The sequence below is a fragment of the Drosophila suzukii genome, chromosome 3 (assembly GCF_043229965.1).
Source record: "Drosophila suzukii chromosome 3, CBGP_Dsuzu_IsoJpt1.0, whole genome shotgun sequence".
Classification (NCBI taxonomy): domain Eukaryota; kingdom Metazoa; phylum Arthropoda; class Insecta; order Diptera; family Drosophilidae; genus Drosophila; species Drosophila suzukii.
The window spans coordinates 11,288,589-11,304,205 of NC_092082.1; the positions used below are offsets into that span (position 1 = coordinate 11,288,589).

At 34.1% G+C, this 15,617-nt stretch overlaps 2 protein-coding genes across 4 annotated transcripts; one reads left to right on the plus strand and one right to left on the minus strand.

Annotated features, from left to right (window-relative positions):
- Positions 1-1,254: 1,254 nt before the first annotated feature.
- Positions 1,255-7,197, minus strand: LOC139353071 (uncharacterized). Of its 3 annotated transcripts, XR_011604205.1 has the most exons (10): positions 7,042-7,056; positions 6,652-6,691; positions 5,924-5,998; positions 5,616-5,717; positions 5,444-5,565; positions 5,281-5,385; positions 4,927-5,139; positions 4,515-4,853; positions 4,262-4,421; positions 1,255-4,185 (listed from the first exon to the last, which is right to left on the minus strand). XR_011604205.1 is itself a non-coding variant. In XM_070996274.1 (9 exons), exons 3-9 carry the CDS (start codon positions 5,713-5,715, stop codon positions 3,716-3,718), a joined length of 1,509 nt encoding a protein of 502 aa, XP_070852375.1. In that variant the 5' UTR covers positions 5,716-5,717; positions 5,924-5,998; positions 6,985-7,197; the 3' UTR covers positions 1,256-3,715. The 3 variants fall into 3 exon arrangements, 2 of the variants coding, with proteins under 2 accessions (XP_070852375.1, XP_070852374.1); XM_070996274.1 differs by lacking the exon at positions 6,652-6,691 and having other exon boundaries at positions 1,256-4,185; positions 6,985-7,197; XM_070996273.1 differs by lacking the exon at positions 6,652-6,691 and having other exon boundaries at positions 1,256-4,185; positions 7,042-7,098.
- A 2,380-nt stretch (positions 7,198-9,577) lies between these two features.
- LOC108012615 (probable serine/threonine-protein kinase DDB_G0280133) lies at positions 9,578-14,444 on the plus strand. Its single transcript, XM_017078035.4, is given in 3 exon segments — positions 9,578-10,016; positions 13,185-13,307; positions 13,425-14,444. Coding segments are annotated over 3 exon segments (1,080 nt in total). The 5' UTR covers positions 9,578-9,869; the 3' UTR covers positions 14,235-14,444.
- Positions 14,445-15,617: the final 1,173 nt, after the last annotated feature.

A 15,617-nucleotide genomic window follows, 5' to 3' on the forward strand; every position in this document is an offset into this window, starting at 1 on the left:
GATTAATGTCCCATTACCGAAAAATCAATTGGGAAACCAAACCTGATTTCCAGCAAGAGGGGGAACGACCAACGCCTAATGATAATAAGATATTTTCAAGAAAACCATACCATACAGCAACTTTGTTGCCCATTTTCAGTGGTCTGGTGCAGTGCAACTGGCGCTGATTAAGGGAATTTCTCACACAATCCAATCGCCGAAACTCGCTCTCAAAAGCCAAAAACTAAGCCACGAAAGACGATCGTTTGGCAATGTCTGACGGCTGAAAACGCTGTGCTTTTCTCGAAGGTGAACCAGAATGCAGCAGCCACGTCTCGGGGTCCCAGGTCTTGAGACTCCGTCGATGTCTCGGCAATTGAAGCGCACTCAATGAACCGGATTGCCACCGTGCACATCTTTTGAAAGTGAGCGGCTCGGCTCAACGGCTGGGACTGCATCAATTCTAGAGCAAATGAATGTCTCTTGCCAACGGCTGCGATGGAAATTTATTGCAGCATTTTATTTTAATTAGTCTAATTTATGATAATTTTTCGCAAATCGAAATTAAATGCTGCCAGAAGATGGAGAAATACTTAAGCCGGAATCACTTGGGCAATATCCTCTTGGGACTTCAGGTTCTGGGGAAAGACCCAGCAATGTGGATAACATTCATTTTACTATTACCAACTTTTAAAGGCCTTTTAAAAGATGCTTAACTATCAGATAAAAACAATGTAATAGTGTTTTTTGTACTACACTGATAAAAAAAACGTAGTAAATCTAAATATTTCATATTCAACCCAAATATTTTTCGCTTTGATTTTCATCCATTGCGGTTTTTATTAAATTTCAATATGCGCATATTAAACTTTTTTTCCATATTAAATTTAAATATTTTCGGAATAGATTTTAATATTTTAAATATTTAAGTTAAATATAAGCCATATTTAAATTAAATACAATGCATATTTCTATTTAATATTATGACTATTTGATTTTAAATTTTTAAAATTTGAATTAAATAGTACACGTGTTTAATATAAACAGAAACCATATTAAATTCTAAAATTTTAATAGTTAAATGAATAACCGAAATATTAAAATTCAATATAAGTTGTATTAAGATTCAATACTAGACATATTTATTTAAAATATGCCAATTGTAATATTAAATATGATAGGTATTCAAATATTTTTGGTACACTAAAAAAAATGAGTACAAAAATTTTATTTTTATTTTTTTTTTTATTTTATTTAAACATACATTTTTCATAACGGCTTGCTGGAAGGTACTAATACTACAGTTACACTTATACTTATTTTACAGAGATCTGTATACAACATATTTTTTAGCATTTACATCATACATGTGCATTGGATGGCTTGAAAACTCTTCAATGGGTTTAAGAACTAATACGTTTTTAATTTTTCCGCATTCATATGCCTGCATATGGTTGCAGAATGTTTTAACTTCAATAGAATTACAGGCTACATACACAGTAGTCAATTCATTAACGAAAAAAAGTACTTTAAACAGTCTTAGAGTATTGTCATCCTTAATAGCTAAACAATAATTTGTTTTGTAAGTTATTCCTTTGTATACAAAGTTTTCTGCATATTCAACATTTTTAGTTTTGAACAAAAATCGATTTGATTGATTCACAGATTCTATAGTTTCAACATTCACATTTTTAAAACAAGATTTATCAAAAATAGGGGGAATTCCGTTTTTAAAATTCATTAAAAAATTGGCAAACTTTACAGACTCTTTAATGGCTGCTGATCGGCATTGATTTCTTCGTGATGTTATTGATCTTAAATACGTTTTTGACACTCTATGCTTAGCTTCAAACCTCATTACCCATGCATATTTAATTGGACCACATTTTTTTATAGCAGTAGGGTAATGTAAGAGGAAATGATGCTTTGGTTTTAAACTAGGACCATATAGTTGTACATATAACTTATGATGCGATTTAATTTTACCTTCTAAAACGTTTAAATCATGAGTAGTGAATACATTTTGAAACAAAATATCGATTATTTCTAACATAAGCGTATACAGTATCCAAATATCATTATTTTTAGGTATATCATTAGCAATCATTAACGGTAAAAATCTGGCAAAACAAAGCTTTTCAATGGCGGTCATTCTAAGTTCATTTTTTCTTAATTTATTTAAATCTAAAGGTCGTGAAATATTTCTTATATCCAATTCGCCAAATGGGAACATATTTTTGCGGTTGTTTATCAAATCAATGTTTAAAATTTTATCTTTAATCAAGGCAGTTAGAGTTTGACAAATTCCATACACACATATCCCTTCTAGTACGTCATGCATAAGATCGAAGTAAAAATTGTCAATAACATGAAAGTTTTTTAGCTCATTAAATATACATTCGGTTTTTATTCCGGTTTCTAAAAAGTTATTTACTTTTACATCTGTGCTGTATGATTTTTTATTTCTAAGATATTTATTTTTTTCTTCAAAATCAGATTTCGTTTCAATGTTTGTTCGCTTGCATGCCCTGCAGAACCGCTTAGCTCTAAAAGATTTAACAAAACCGAATAGTGAGTTTAAGCCCAAATTATCGCCCAGTATTAGGCCGATGACAAAATAAACAGTTTTAATTTCCTCTTCAATCTTAATGCTGACACCATTTTCCAATTCTTTAAGAGTTTGAAATAAAGGGTATAATATTATGTCGTACTCAATGTCCTTAAAAGCATTAGACGGTATGTAAGCGAAAGGAAAAACAAAATCTAGTTTGGATAATAAATACTGAGGCAGCGTTGGAAATGAGTAGTAGCAGCCGCAAATCGAGGATACGTGGGCCCCTATAGGGTTATTTGTTTGGAAATCATCAAAATACAAAAAAAAAGGAATAACAATATCATCGTCTTTATAGTTTTTCAGTTTTTTCGTCCAAGACTCTGTATTAACAAAATTACGAAAATTATTAGATGCCTCTAGAAATTTCTGATTTTGAATAGTTAATTTTAAGATATTTGGAAGTTCAAAAAATGACTTTATTTGAAAAACTACAGGCATCATAATTATGTCTACTTTATTAGGAAGGAGAGAAGCTCTGCCCTTTTTATTTGTAGGAGCAATAACATTTGATATTGTGTACGGCTTAGGGTCTTCAAACAATTTTTTCATTTTCAATGTTTTGAAAAACGTATGTTCCGATTGTATGGTTTCAAAAGGGTTCGCGCAGAAAGAAATAATCGATTCTTGAATCTTTTTTAAGGCCTCGGCATTTGTGCCAGCTTTGTAAAGGGCGCTGCCTATAGGAGCTATCAGCTCTGCAACCATGCTTTGAACTTTAACTATTTCGTTTCGTGGTAAAAAAGATTTTTCGTGCAAACGAAGGGTAAACAAAAACGAATTTTCTTTAAAGTAATTGAATGTACGTTGAATGTGTGAATCATTAAGTTCATCAAAACAAAAATCAAAATCAAAACTATTTAAACTTAAATTTAATTTTTCTGGAACTGATTCAACTGCTGTTTCAATGGGTGTTTCGCAAAATGGTATGTCGTGAGGTTTTCGTATGTGTTTTCTAAAATTACAATATGCAGAAAACAGTTGATTACATGAGGGAAGCTTACATTGTAAGGGATCATCAAGTGATGGTTTTTTAATTAAGTGGTAAAGCTGCAAGTGCTTAATTAATAAATCGCCATCTTTAAAGCTTTTGTTGCATTTATAACAAGGATACATATTTAAAACTTAACTTTTTAGGAAACTTAGCAAGGATGACAAATTGGCTGATTTTTTATCGTATTCGGTGTATATGTTATAAAAATACTGTTGGATAAAATTCCATGATAATTCAGAAGCCGGGGGATACTTTAAGTCCAGCGTGTTAAATATTTTAAAACAAATATCTAAGGATTGAATAAATGAATCAAATTTATAAATAGTTTTATCAAAGTAAACAAAGAAAGATTTTAAAGAAGTTGCACTCTGGCCTTCTACGAACACAAAAGGTTGGACCGTTTCCAAATTTGAATAGTTTTTACTTATTATATCAGCAATTCTTTGCTGATAGTCTACGATAGAGTTAACGCGGAGGACTAAACTTTCCTGGGAGTCGAGCAATGTGTATTTTGTCCTGCTCCTTGATGTTTTTGATGAAAACCAGGTATTCGATGGTAACACCGACGGTAGCAGAATAGTCAAAATAAAATCAGACGAATCTGTGAAATAAATAGTAAGATAAAAAAGAAAATTAGAGATTTCATTTTAAAGAGTTCAAACAAAATAATAAATTACCAATATTCTCCGCTTTGGTTAAAGTCTTTAGCAGTTCCTTGCTGCTAGGGCCATGAATATTTGATTCATAGTAAAGAGATATTTTTTCCTTAAAATTTTCCCATTTACCGGATAATGCGTCCTCTCTACCGGGGAACAAAAGTTTAAAATCTATTTGAATCTGAAAAAAAAACAATAAAAGAGAACAAAAAAATAAATAAGAATAATAAAAAAATAAAAATCTGAATGTAGTCTGATTATAATTATAAATTACCAATTCCGGCGCCCGCGAATCAGCATATTTAGGCCATGCTTTCAAAAACTCAGCTCCATCCAGAGTTTTAACATCCTTACGCCGAGTAAGATGGGTTTTATTCCATTTTTCTAAGACGAGATTCCAGTCTGAGATCTCCCTCATTAATTCTGTTTTGTCAGCTAAGTACAAAGTTTCGTCAAAATCTAGCAGGTTCCACTTTTGACTTTTTGTCTGGTCCTTAACAGGAACTTCCAATATTCTGTCCAGTTTTATACGTTTCGTTCTGTTATTTGTATATTTGGCATATAGTTTCCCAGCAGGGTTTTTTTTGCCACTGCGGGGGATAAAATAGAAATCCTGGAAATACATTTGGTATGGTAAAAATGTATTCTCATATTAAAAAGCATAATTTATATGGCGTTTCACTTACCCTGACCTCACTTTCAGTTGGAAAAATAGAAACAATTTGGTCTACAATTTGGGGGAATTCAGAAGTTCTTATTTGGAACTCCGTTGCAATGGCGTGCTCAACTATTACGGAAATTAGATCCTCCCGGTGAACATTTGTTAGAACGTTTTTTGTTTCATAATAGTGGAGAAGCCCTTGTCCTTTGGGATAAAGTTGCAAAATATTTGAAATATTCTGGAAAAAACAAATATTTTCTAATTAGTCTTTGTCAATAAACATAATGAAATAAATACATTATAATTTGAAACATGCAAATGGAGTTTGACAATAATGTAAAACAAACTATTCAAAAACAAAATAAAAATATTATCATACCAAATGCGCCACAGCAGACTGAATACTTGATCCCGTCGACGTCTGTTCCTTTAACCAACCACTTACTTTTGAATCCGCAGAAATGGTTTTATCATCGATATTAAACTTGAAATTGGTCAATATTTTTAAATATGTTTATATATGTAATTTGGTGTTTACTTACTTCTGACTTACGCCAAAAGAATAATTTTTCTCTGAATTCGGCTCTTAAGCCAACATTTGAAATAGCATCGCGTATGTCGTCAGAATTTATATATTTCAGAGAACGATAGGTAATCCCACATGCTATAATAAGATTATAATATTTAAATAAAAACACCTTATACAACACTCACATTTTAAATTTTCCGTTATTGCCTCCAAGTTAAAACTTTTTAGTAAAGTTTTTAACTGGGCTTCGTCGTCCATTTCATCAATTCTGTTTTCAGTATCCATTTCTAGGACAGCGAAAATTAAAAAGGAATTTTAATAATAATATCTAATACCTATTAATTAATTTGGGCAAACAATTTTTATTCCGCTATTATTTTAAAATTTAAGTTAATAATAAAAGATTGTTTCAAAAAGTTATTATTTATTATAAAAACTTTTTTGCCGTATTTTTACTTTTAAAAATGTATATATTTCTACGTTTTTTACTTACCTATGCAAAATGTTCGTATTAGTAAAGTCAGAAACTCGCGACTCTTTCGACTTTGTCAGGAACGGTAAAAGCACGCTGATGTGTGTAGATGTGTTACAGCAAATGTATGTATATGTGTGTGTTCGCCAGGGCACGCTCAACTTTGTTGGCGACCAAGCAACGGTAAACGCACGCTGTGGTATATGTATGTATGTGTGTGTAGCTGCACTTGAATGTACATATGTACATACGTTTCTGAGAACCGAAAAATTTAAGCCACTTTACAATTAATACAAACTTCACTTTAGTTAGATTTCTTCTGCATACATACATATGCACGCAGTGGATAAAAAGAAATCTAACTAAAGTGAAGTTTGTATTAATTGTAAAGTGGCTTAAATTTTTCGGTTCTCAGAAACGTATGTACATATGTACATTCAAGTGCAGCTACACACACATACATACATATACCACAGCGTGCGTTTACCGTTGCTTGGTCGCCAACAAAGTTGAGCGTGCCCTGGCGAACACATACGTTTCTGAGAACCGAAAAATGTAAGCCACTTTACAATTAATACAAACTTTACTTTAGTTAGATTTCTTTTTATCCACTGCGTGCATATGTATGTATGCAGAAGAAATCTAACTAAAGTGAAGTTTGTATTAATTGTAAAGTGGCTTAAATTTTTCGGTTCTCAGAAACGTATGTACATATGTACATTCAAGTGCAGCTACACATACATACATACATATGTATGCGTGTGACCGCGCGCGCTAACTTGTTGGATTCTACGAAAACGAAGTACGGGTGGAATAATTTGATAATTTAAATTTGACTTTGTATGTATTTATTTATGTTTAGGCTATTTAGGCTATCACTTTAACAAAGCTCCGACACGTCCCACTTCTTTGGCTGCAATTATGAAATGGCAAGCGTCGTGCTGTGTTGAAGAAGCGGAATCAATTGTACATACATATGTACATATGTATGTATGGCCGAGTACAGTTCAAAGAAAAAGACAAGCCGCGATATATGTACATATGTATGTCCTTAATGGCTTTGAATGTTGCTGCCCACATACACACTTATTTATTTAAATAAACTTCACAACGATTTTTTGATAGGCTTTGATACACACATTGAATATTATATTTTTATGCCGACACGTCCAACTTCTTCGGCTGCAACTTTTAAATGGCACGCGTCGTGAAGTGGTAAAGAAGAAGAGTCATTGATCAAAGCAAACGCGAAAGAATGAATGCGTGTAGCATAGAACAAAAGAAAACCGCCAAAAATTATCTTTGCGCCCTCGTTTGTTTTCTGCCCATTTACATACATTCTTATTTACATACATATGTATTCCAATTTACTTTAATGTACATATGTATATCAATTTGTTTTTAAAAATGTGCATATAATGTTTGGTCTGAACAGTTTATGAAATAAATCTTTTTGTAAAAGAAGTCAGCTTAAAATTAAAATATTTATTTTAAATATTACCGTACTTAAAAACGGACAGGGCAGAAACTTATATTTAAATATGAAACATATTTAAAAGTTACAATAAAAATAAAATACATTTTAATTAATAAATTTGTATGTAAATATAAAAGATATTTTCTTGTGTTTTTTTTTTATTTGATATAAACATTGAAAAACCCTTTCAAATTGACACTTTCAATATTATTATTACAAACATTTTTATTTTAAATATTAAAAACTCTAAAATAAAGTAATTTGAATACTTAAAATTAATATGAAACATTTTTAATTTAAATATGGATTTTTTTAATTCTGAAAATATTAACGATAAATATAATATTTTTTAAAATAAATATACCCAAATTTAAATTAAATATGCTCTTCTTTGAATTAAATATTTTTATATTAAACTAGGCAATTTAATATGTTTCGTATTTAATATAATGTTTTTTGTATTAAATTTAAATATGAAATATGAAATTTTGGATTCAATAGGCGCATATTTAAATTTACTATTCCATTTTTTTATCAGTGTATAAAGATTTATATTTAAATTAATTGTTAAAGAATCTTTATTGTCTAACTAAATGGAAAGTTGCAAATCATTGGAAAATTAACATGTTCAAGCCAACTTAAAACCAGTTGCTTTATTAAAAGTATTGTCCACTAAAATTATAAACTAAAATAAAATAAATATACCAAATATCAAAATTTAAAAAGCAATTTAAATTTCACTGTTTTGTTTAATTTTCGCATAACTTGGATGGTCCCGTTCCGCATTTATCAAAATATTTTCCCATCAATGCCAACCGAGTTCGTTGCCTAAGTCTTTCGTTTATCCGGCGCTAATGAACGAAAATTTCGCACTAAGCGCGACAATTAAATGGAATTGCTGTTGAGTTGGCCAAGTGGCATCATCAATAAGGTGATATATGCACTAATTTTTCGCAGCTTTGCGACAGAGCCAGGCAAACATCAACAAACCGCGAAATCAAAACAAAAGCCGACCGCGTTTTTTTGGTGTGTGGCTCCCCAAAAATAAAAAAAAACCGCGAAATCCCCCGCACTCATGAATGAGAGAATAACCGCGATTTGAAGAGCCGACGAGCCGAGCGAGGCATCAATAGACACGATGAATTAGTTTTTCCAGCTTCGTCTCGTCGGCGATGAGGTTGCTCTTTGGTAATTCCAACGATGACGCGGTGGATTTGGCCCCTGGCAGCCTCGCTCATCTGCGGAGAGTCCAACCAGCCGGAGCTCTGCTCTTGAGTATAAAACTAAAATTGATGCGAATTTTTTTACAACTTTTGCATCAACTTCAAACGCGGCAACACGTGCAGAGCCCCAGCGCTTGATCCTCCGTTCGAAACGATTTTGAAGTGAGTTCGATCCCAAACGATACGATACGATACCATCGGATCTATAATACATTGCGGCGTGTGTTTCGTTAGCGTGGCAAAGTGCGTGGCTTTCAATTTTTTGCTGGGAGTTGAGCAATCAAATACGCAAATCAATTCCCAAGAGGTGCAAAAAGTGGTAGAACGAACTGGCCAGGATTCCCAAGTGAACGTTAACCAATTGAGGCGCGGAAATACCATGAAATCTATGTACAAATTTTAGGGACTTAAAACATAGCTGTTTGAGTTCTTAGGAATAATTATAATTTAAAAACTTTAATTAAATGTTGGTTAGAAATAAAACCCATCTCTCACAAGGACGTTGATAAAAGTTCTAGAAGTTACTTTAAGGAATTGTATAAACTTCAAAGGATATAATATCCTAGAACAATGAGTACTATCTAAAGTTCGAATTAGGGATTCTGAAAAGTTTTAAAAACTAAGTGGTGTATTATTTCTTACAAATACATTTGACATATTTCTAAACATCGTTTTTGTTTACAAAGATGAAGATATATGGATAAATTGATTCAGGACTCTTTGATTTTAGACTCCTCTGAAGTGGTTAACTTAATTTAATTTTCGTCTAATTCTATAACAATCTAAAAAGACTAAGAAATTGAGTAGACATCCCCTTCTAAGAAATAATCAAATTACGATCGAACAATGTGGTAAACAAGAATCCAACGCAATATCGTTAACCCCAAGTTAAACAACTCCAGTTATTATCAATTAAGATCCATTAGAAGCATCCGATCCGAAGCTCAAAAAGTGAATGCAACCGGCAGCAGCTGCAACATCGACGGCAGCAATACTCGATTGTCCATTAGCAATTGCGGTTGCCTCCTCTCAGCAGCATAATAAACATTTAGATATAAAATCAAATTATATACCCCATAGGCCAAGAAAGAGAAGATGCTTCCTTTCTAAAATAAACATAATGCTGCAAACAGAAAATTAATATCATCAACCCACTCGACTCGTTTTCTTTCGATTGTCGTTTTGTATTTTTTAGATAGGAAAAAATCACATTTAAATTACGTATTACCAAAAAAGAAAAATTAACAAAAAAAAACAAACAGACATCATGGCAGCCACAACAACAGCGAACAAATCACCGCAGCAACATGAACAGCAGCAACACAGACGGCAGCAACATCTTCAGTGGAGCGCCTGCATTTTGATAGTCGTGTTCGGACTGTTTTCGATGCTGGCAGGGAACTGTGTCAATGGGGTAAGTGGAGTCGTCTTCTTCCCGATCCCAATCCCAGAAATCAGAAAGGCCAAAAAGCCCAGACAGCCCTGAAACCCCTTCTTACCTTTTTGATCGTTTTTATGGACCGCAATTACTGCAAATATCTTTTGTCTATGCCTCTTTTTATGAGCTTGGGTAATGGCTTATTGAATAATTTGGCCAACATTGATTTGACAACTTCATTGGCCGCGTCTGTTCCCATTTGTCCGTATCGTTGCTGTATCAACATGAGCAACAGCAGCGGCAACACACAAAAAAAGTGTCATCTGAGATAATTTCCTACATTCATACCGAGTAAAAAGATTGCGCAGACCATTTGTCTCTTGTTTGATAGGGATCTCAGCCAGCAACAACAAACTCCCACGCAAAGTTGCAGCCACGGCAGCAACAACTGCAGCAGCAACAACAGCAACCCTAGCAACACTAGCAACACCAGCAACAATTACAATTGTTGCCTCAAAATAAAGGCCCAAAAAAGCGCTTGTGGCCCCCTTTCTCCCTCTTGGCCATCTTCTTTCCATGCAGCATGCAATTTTGCAAGTGCAGAAGAGCCCGCAGAGCCAGAAGAAGCTACAGAAGATTTGGGGCGCGAGGGGCAGAGCAACCAACACACGATGCAGACAACCTGTCTGCCAAAGTGTTAGACAACTTCTCACGTCCCAGCCAGAAACACAGGGGAAAAAGTATACCAAAAGCTCCTTCAAGTTGGGGGACGCCTCTTTCTAAAGAGGTGTCGTCATGAGTCTTTCTTCCTCTGATTTAAGTACACTAACTTAGGGGTTTTGCAATTTTAAATATTTACTAATCTTTTCTTTGAAACGAAAGTATTTTTTTTTTAATATTTATTTGATATTTTTTTTATATAACTTTTCTTAAAATAGGTACATCCAATATATTGTTGAAAACATATCATAATAATTAGAAATATAATAGATTAGAAATATGAAAACGAGTATATTAAACTTAGTCTGATATTTAATAGCAATAACATCTCAAAGTGTAGCATAGTTAGACATTCAAAAAAAGGGGAAACAACATTCGCTTTCCACCATTTGAGGCATTCCCCGCCGTGTTACATTATCAATTAGCCTTGGTGGCCCCTCAGCCGCGCGCTCGCCAAACAGAAATAAAAAGGAAAATGCAGGGAAAACTAACCATTTTCCAGCCGTAACTCCCATGGGCCCATCTCGGTTGGCTTAGCGAGTTGGTATTTAAAGGAAAATGCTCTGGCCAAAGGTTGAGTGTGGAGGGAAATAATTGATGGTGTGCGGTGTTTGGTTCGAGAGTGGCATCTTGTCCGCTTTCTGGGTTACTGAGGCAATGGGCGGTCTATATAGTTTGTTGTTCAAGTCTTTTGTTGCCGTTGGAAAGGCTAAAAGCCCCTGGAAAGTTATTAGCGTGAAAATTGCAAGTGATTGAGAGAAGTTTGGGAGAAAAACGAGGCAGGTCGAATTCGCAATGCAATCGAAATGGTTGCTTTAGGGAAGATGCAGAAGATTTAAATAGTTTGCAAAGTTATTAAATGGAGTTTAATATTTTTAAGTTTTTAAGAAATATATTATTGCAACCTTTAGGCCAACATAACATCTACAAACAATTACAGTTCAAAGTGATTTTTCAATGACAAGCATTTCATTGCAGTTTATTATGCAACAACCTGAGATAATTAAATTGTATTTGTTTAAAAAATGAACATACATAATCTGTGGTGGGGATAGTTATATAAATCTGTGCTGTGAGAGTTAAATTTATTAGATTACTCAATGTTACTTAGGTGACTAGAAATAAAAAATCAATTGATTTGGCTGTAAAGTAAAGATTAAATATCTTATGTATGAAATTTAAAGCCCTAAAGCCGTTAAAGATCTCTATAATGTTCCCCATAAGTTCCCGGTTTTTTCCCATGAAGAAAACCCCTGCTTTTCAGCCATTTTTCCCACCCCCATCAAAGTACTGCACATTGCCAATCACTTTGCCCTGTCCCAACATCTTCAATTAGCATAAACTCAGCATTAACCCAAATAGACAAACAAGCGCCAACGGCGGCAACTTTAACCCCTTGAAAGCCGAGAGATGGGCCGAAAGGAAGAGATTTATTTGAGCGTAACAGCGGCAACAATGGGATAAGAAATCGAGGCAAGATCAAGATAGACAGCCGGCGAAGATGCAACACATGAACAAATGAGGCTGGAACCAATGGATGCTTTTTTTCAGATGGTTCCCCCGAGAGATCGACACAAAAGAATCGCATCTTTTCCAACTTCGATATGTGGTGTGTGTTGTGATCCGTGTTGAAGCCCCCCGAGTTTTATTGTTTTACTCTGGTCTTTTCGGCTTTTCATGGTTTCGTACGCATGAGATTGACAGTTGGTTGTCACATACTCTTTTCAGAGACCCACCTCCAATTATTTGCAACTGTTGCAAGTGCACAATTTTCAACACTCGCTGGTTCTTTTGTTGGTTTTTTGTTGCTTTTTTCGACAGTTTTTTGGGCTGTTGCATTTGCATTTTAAATTTTTTGTTTGTGTGGCAATGGTTTCAAATTGTAATTTGTTATTGTTTAGAGTTCATTTTGTTGCTGAGCTTGGGCAATGTTCGGCTGCCACATGTGCCACATGTGCCACCTGCCCCACCTCCCACACTGCCATCCACAATTGAAGGTCGCTGGTCTGCCTGCGCTGAGATAATTCACACGAGAGATCTACAAAGTCATAATTTAATTCCATATCTGTTGGGCGAGAGAATTACTTTTAAGTGCAGTATTATTTAATTTTATACTGCTTTTTCACAAATCCGAAATGGTGGTCATAAAATGACAAGTTGAATTTAATTAGCCTATATATTAATTTCGACAAACCATTGAAAACTAGACAATCCGTTATAAAATATTTTTCACAACGATTTGCCAAAAAGTATATATTACTTTTTATGGGAAAAAAGAATTAACCACTTGAGGGGTGATGTTTGTTTTTATTGAGATTTGTTTAATGAGACATGAAACCGGTCATATAATAACATATATTTATTTACGGGGCTTTACAAATGTAATAAATATCATTACCATTTTTGAAAACCTGCTCATAAGTTCCTTTGTTAAAATTGATATATAAGTTGTAAAGTAATCTTTTCCTGTTTCATATTCTTTAGCAAATTGATGGCTATACTGCTGGTGAGGATTATCCCGCCTATGATGCCGTTCCCAAGGGACTGGCCTTCAATTGCCAGGGCCGTCAGCCAGGTTACTATGCTGACACAGAGACACGTTGTCAGGTGAGATCCAAAATAATAGTCCATATAGGATGCAGCTATTTTATTTATATCTTTTACGATATAAGTGGTTCTATTACCATCTCAAAAATTATTTATTAATATGATCCTTTCCTCTAGGTTTGGCATTGGTGCCTCCACTCGGGCCACCAGTACTCCTTCCTCTGCCCCAATGGAACCGTCTTTAACCAGGCCGTGAGGGTCTGCGACTGGTGGTCGAATGTGAACTGCGAGGGATCGGAGCAACTCTACCAGAACAACGACGAGCTGTATCGCATTCCAGAGCGCCAGCAGCAGCAGAATGACGTATGATATGAGGCCGATGATGAGTATAAGATTGGGACAGCAAACGGAACCAGACAGCGCGGCGGAAGACAGCGGCAATTTCAAAACCAACAGCAACAGCAGCAGCAACAGCAACAGCAGCAACATCAAGCACTCAACAGCAACTCGGCAATCGGCGGAATCAACAGCAGCAATAGAATCGTAGATAGCAGCAACTACAATAAAATGACCAAAAATAGCTTTAGAGGTAGCATGAGATTTACCACAACAAGTACCAATCCTCAATCGTCATACTCATCATCACAGCAGCAACAGGAGCAACAGCAACAGCAGCAACATCAGAATCAGAAGCAACATAATTCTAGTAAAAATAGCGAAAGAAAATCAAAGCCTAGTAGAGTTAACCATAGAGATAGGGAAAGCAACCAAACTAGATCTAGGAATCGCCCTCACAGTACCCCTCAACCCGGCAAGAAGAACAACAGCAACAGCAACAGCTCACGAGGCAAACAGCGATATAACACAAATAAATTCGATAGCGATGCGGAGCTCAAGGATTACAAGAGCAAGATCAAGAACAAATACAATATCGATTATGATCATTCTTTGGATGAAGAATATGAAATAATCGAGGCCATCGAATGAGTTTAATTAGCTTTATACTCGTTGTTCTTGATGTTGTTGTCACAAAAACTAACCCATATTGGCGCTACTTTCCCCCTATACAAATTTCGAATGTTCCCCAAAATTATCCGTTGTATATAAGTTAAAAACACATTCCTTTCATTGTTAAATATACACACCCCCTTCCATTTTCATTTAAATTTGTAAAAGAAAAACTTTGCTTTGCACAAAAGCAATAAAATAAACAAAAATTTAAAATAAACGAAGATTTTTTTTAGTATTGTATGATAGATGTTTTAAAGCAGTTCAGATTTGTGGAGTTTAAATCTGTTAGCTTATGACAGTGAGCAAATAAAGAAAAATAAGGCATGAAAATTAAGAAAACCTGAGACTAGTGCAAGTATAAATAATTTTAAGCTTTAAAATCATTTTTAAAATTAATATTTTCCAAAATGATAAATTGTTTACAAAACAAGAATATTGGAATATTTTTGCATTTTTCTTTTTACTTTTCCTTTTTTAACCTCATGCTTCATTCATAAGCTGATCTGCATCAAAAATTATTCGGTTACTGGGAATAAGCTTTTTATCATCTGGTTTAAACTTTAAAGCTTTCGATCCGATAGCAATAACGAACGTTTTGGGACCGCATTGTAATTTGTAATTGTAGTCAGCATTGGTTGTTCTTATTTTAAAAACTGTGCGGTATGTGTATTCAATCAATCTTTAATAATTCTCCAATCTAATAAAATCTTGTTTTTAGAGGTCTGCTATTAAATAAAGTAAAAATAAAGAAGGAAGAAAAGTAATCCATGTGTTTAAGGCATATTAGCAACATGAACGAAAGACTGGCTATACTGGCTATAGATATCGTTTTATATTATTATCTTATGCCTGATTTGCCTATATGGGCCTTCGTACTTTTGAACTTGCTGACCTTTAATTATCCGCTTCAAAGATTCGCCGTGGTTTTTTTTAACGCCTTTATTAAATGGCGTTTACTTCCGTTTTGTGAGGAATGGATTGCCAAAAATTCGAAGGAAGAAACTGAGTAGAATGTTTTGTGCTTCAACAAAAGGTTATCCCACAATGAAAGATATTTGGAATTTTGTCCAAAGTCCTAAAAGGCACCTAAAGGAAATTTGGTGAACTGGAAATACTTTAAAATGCTGAATAAATGTAAAAAAAAACAAAAGATTGAATGTTGTATACAAAATAAACAAAATCAAAGGGTAAACAAAAGCGGATCCCTTTAAATCAGTTTTTGATGACTGAGAGAAATTTAAGATAAAAAGTGATTACAAATTGCTGACTACGACAAAAAGAAATGTAAAAAAAAATTTCGTAGCAATTCTTATTGTAAACTGAATTAGAGAGCTTTAGGACATTAAAAAGCTGAGTGCT

Coding starts and splice junctions, on each gene's coding strand:
- LOC139353071 (XM_070996274.1), bottom strand. CDS start 5,715: ATGGATACTGAAAACAGAATTGATGAAATGGACGACGAAGCCCAGTTA. Junction 5,566..5,615: donor AATAACGGAAAATTTAAAAT/GTGAGTGTTGTA, acceptor ATCTTATTATAG/CATGTGGGATTACCTATCGT. Junction 4,422..4,514: donor ATTCGCGGGCGCCGGAATTG/GTAATTTATAAT, acceptor TTTTTTTTTCAG/ATTCAAATAGATTTTAAACT.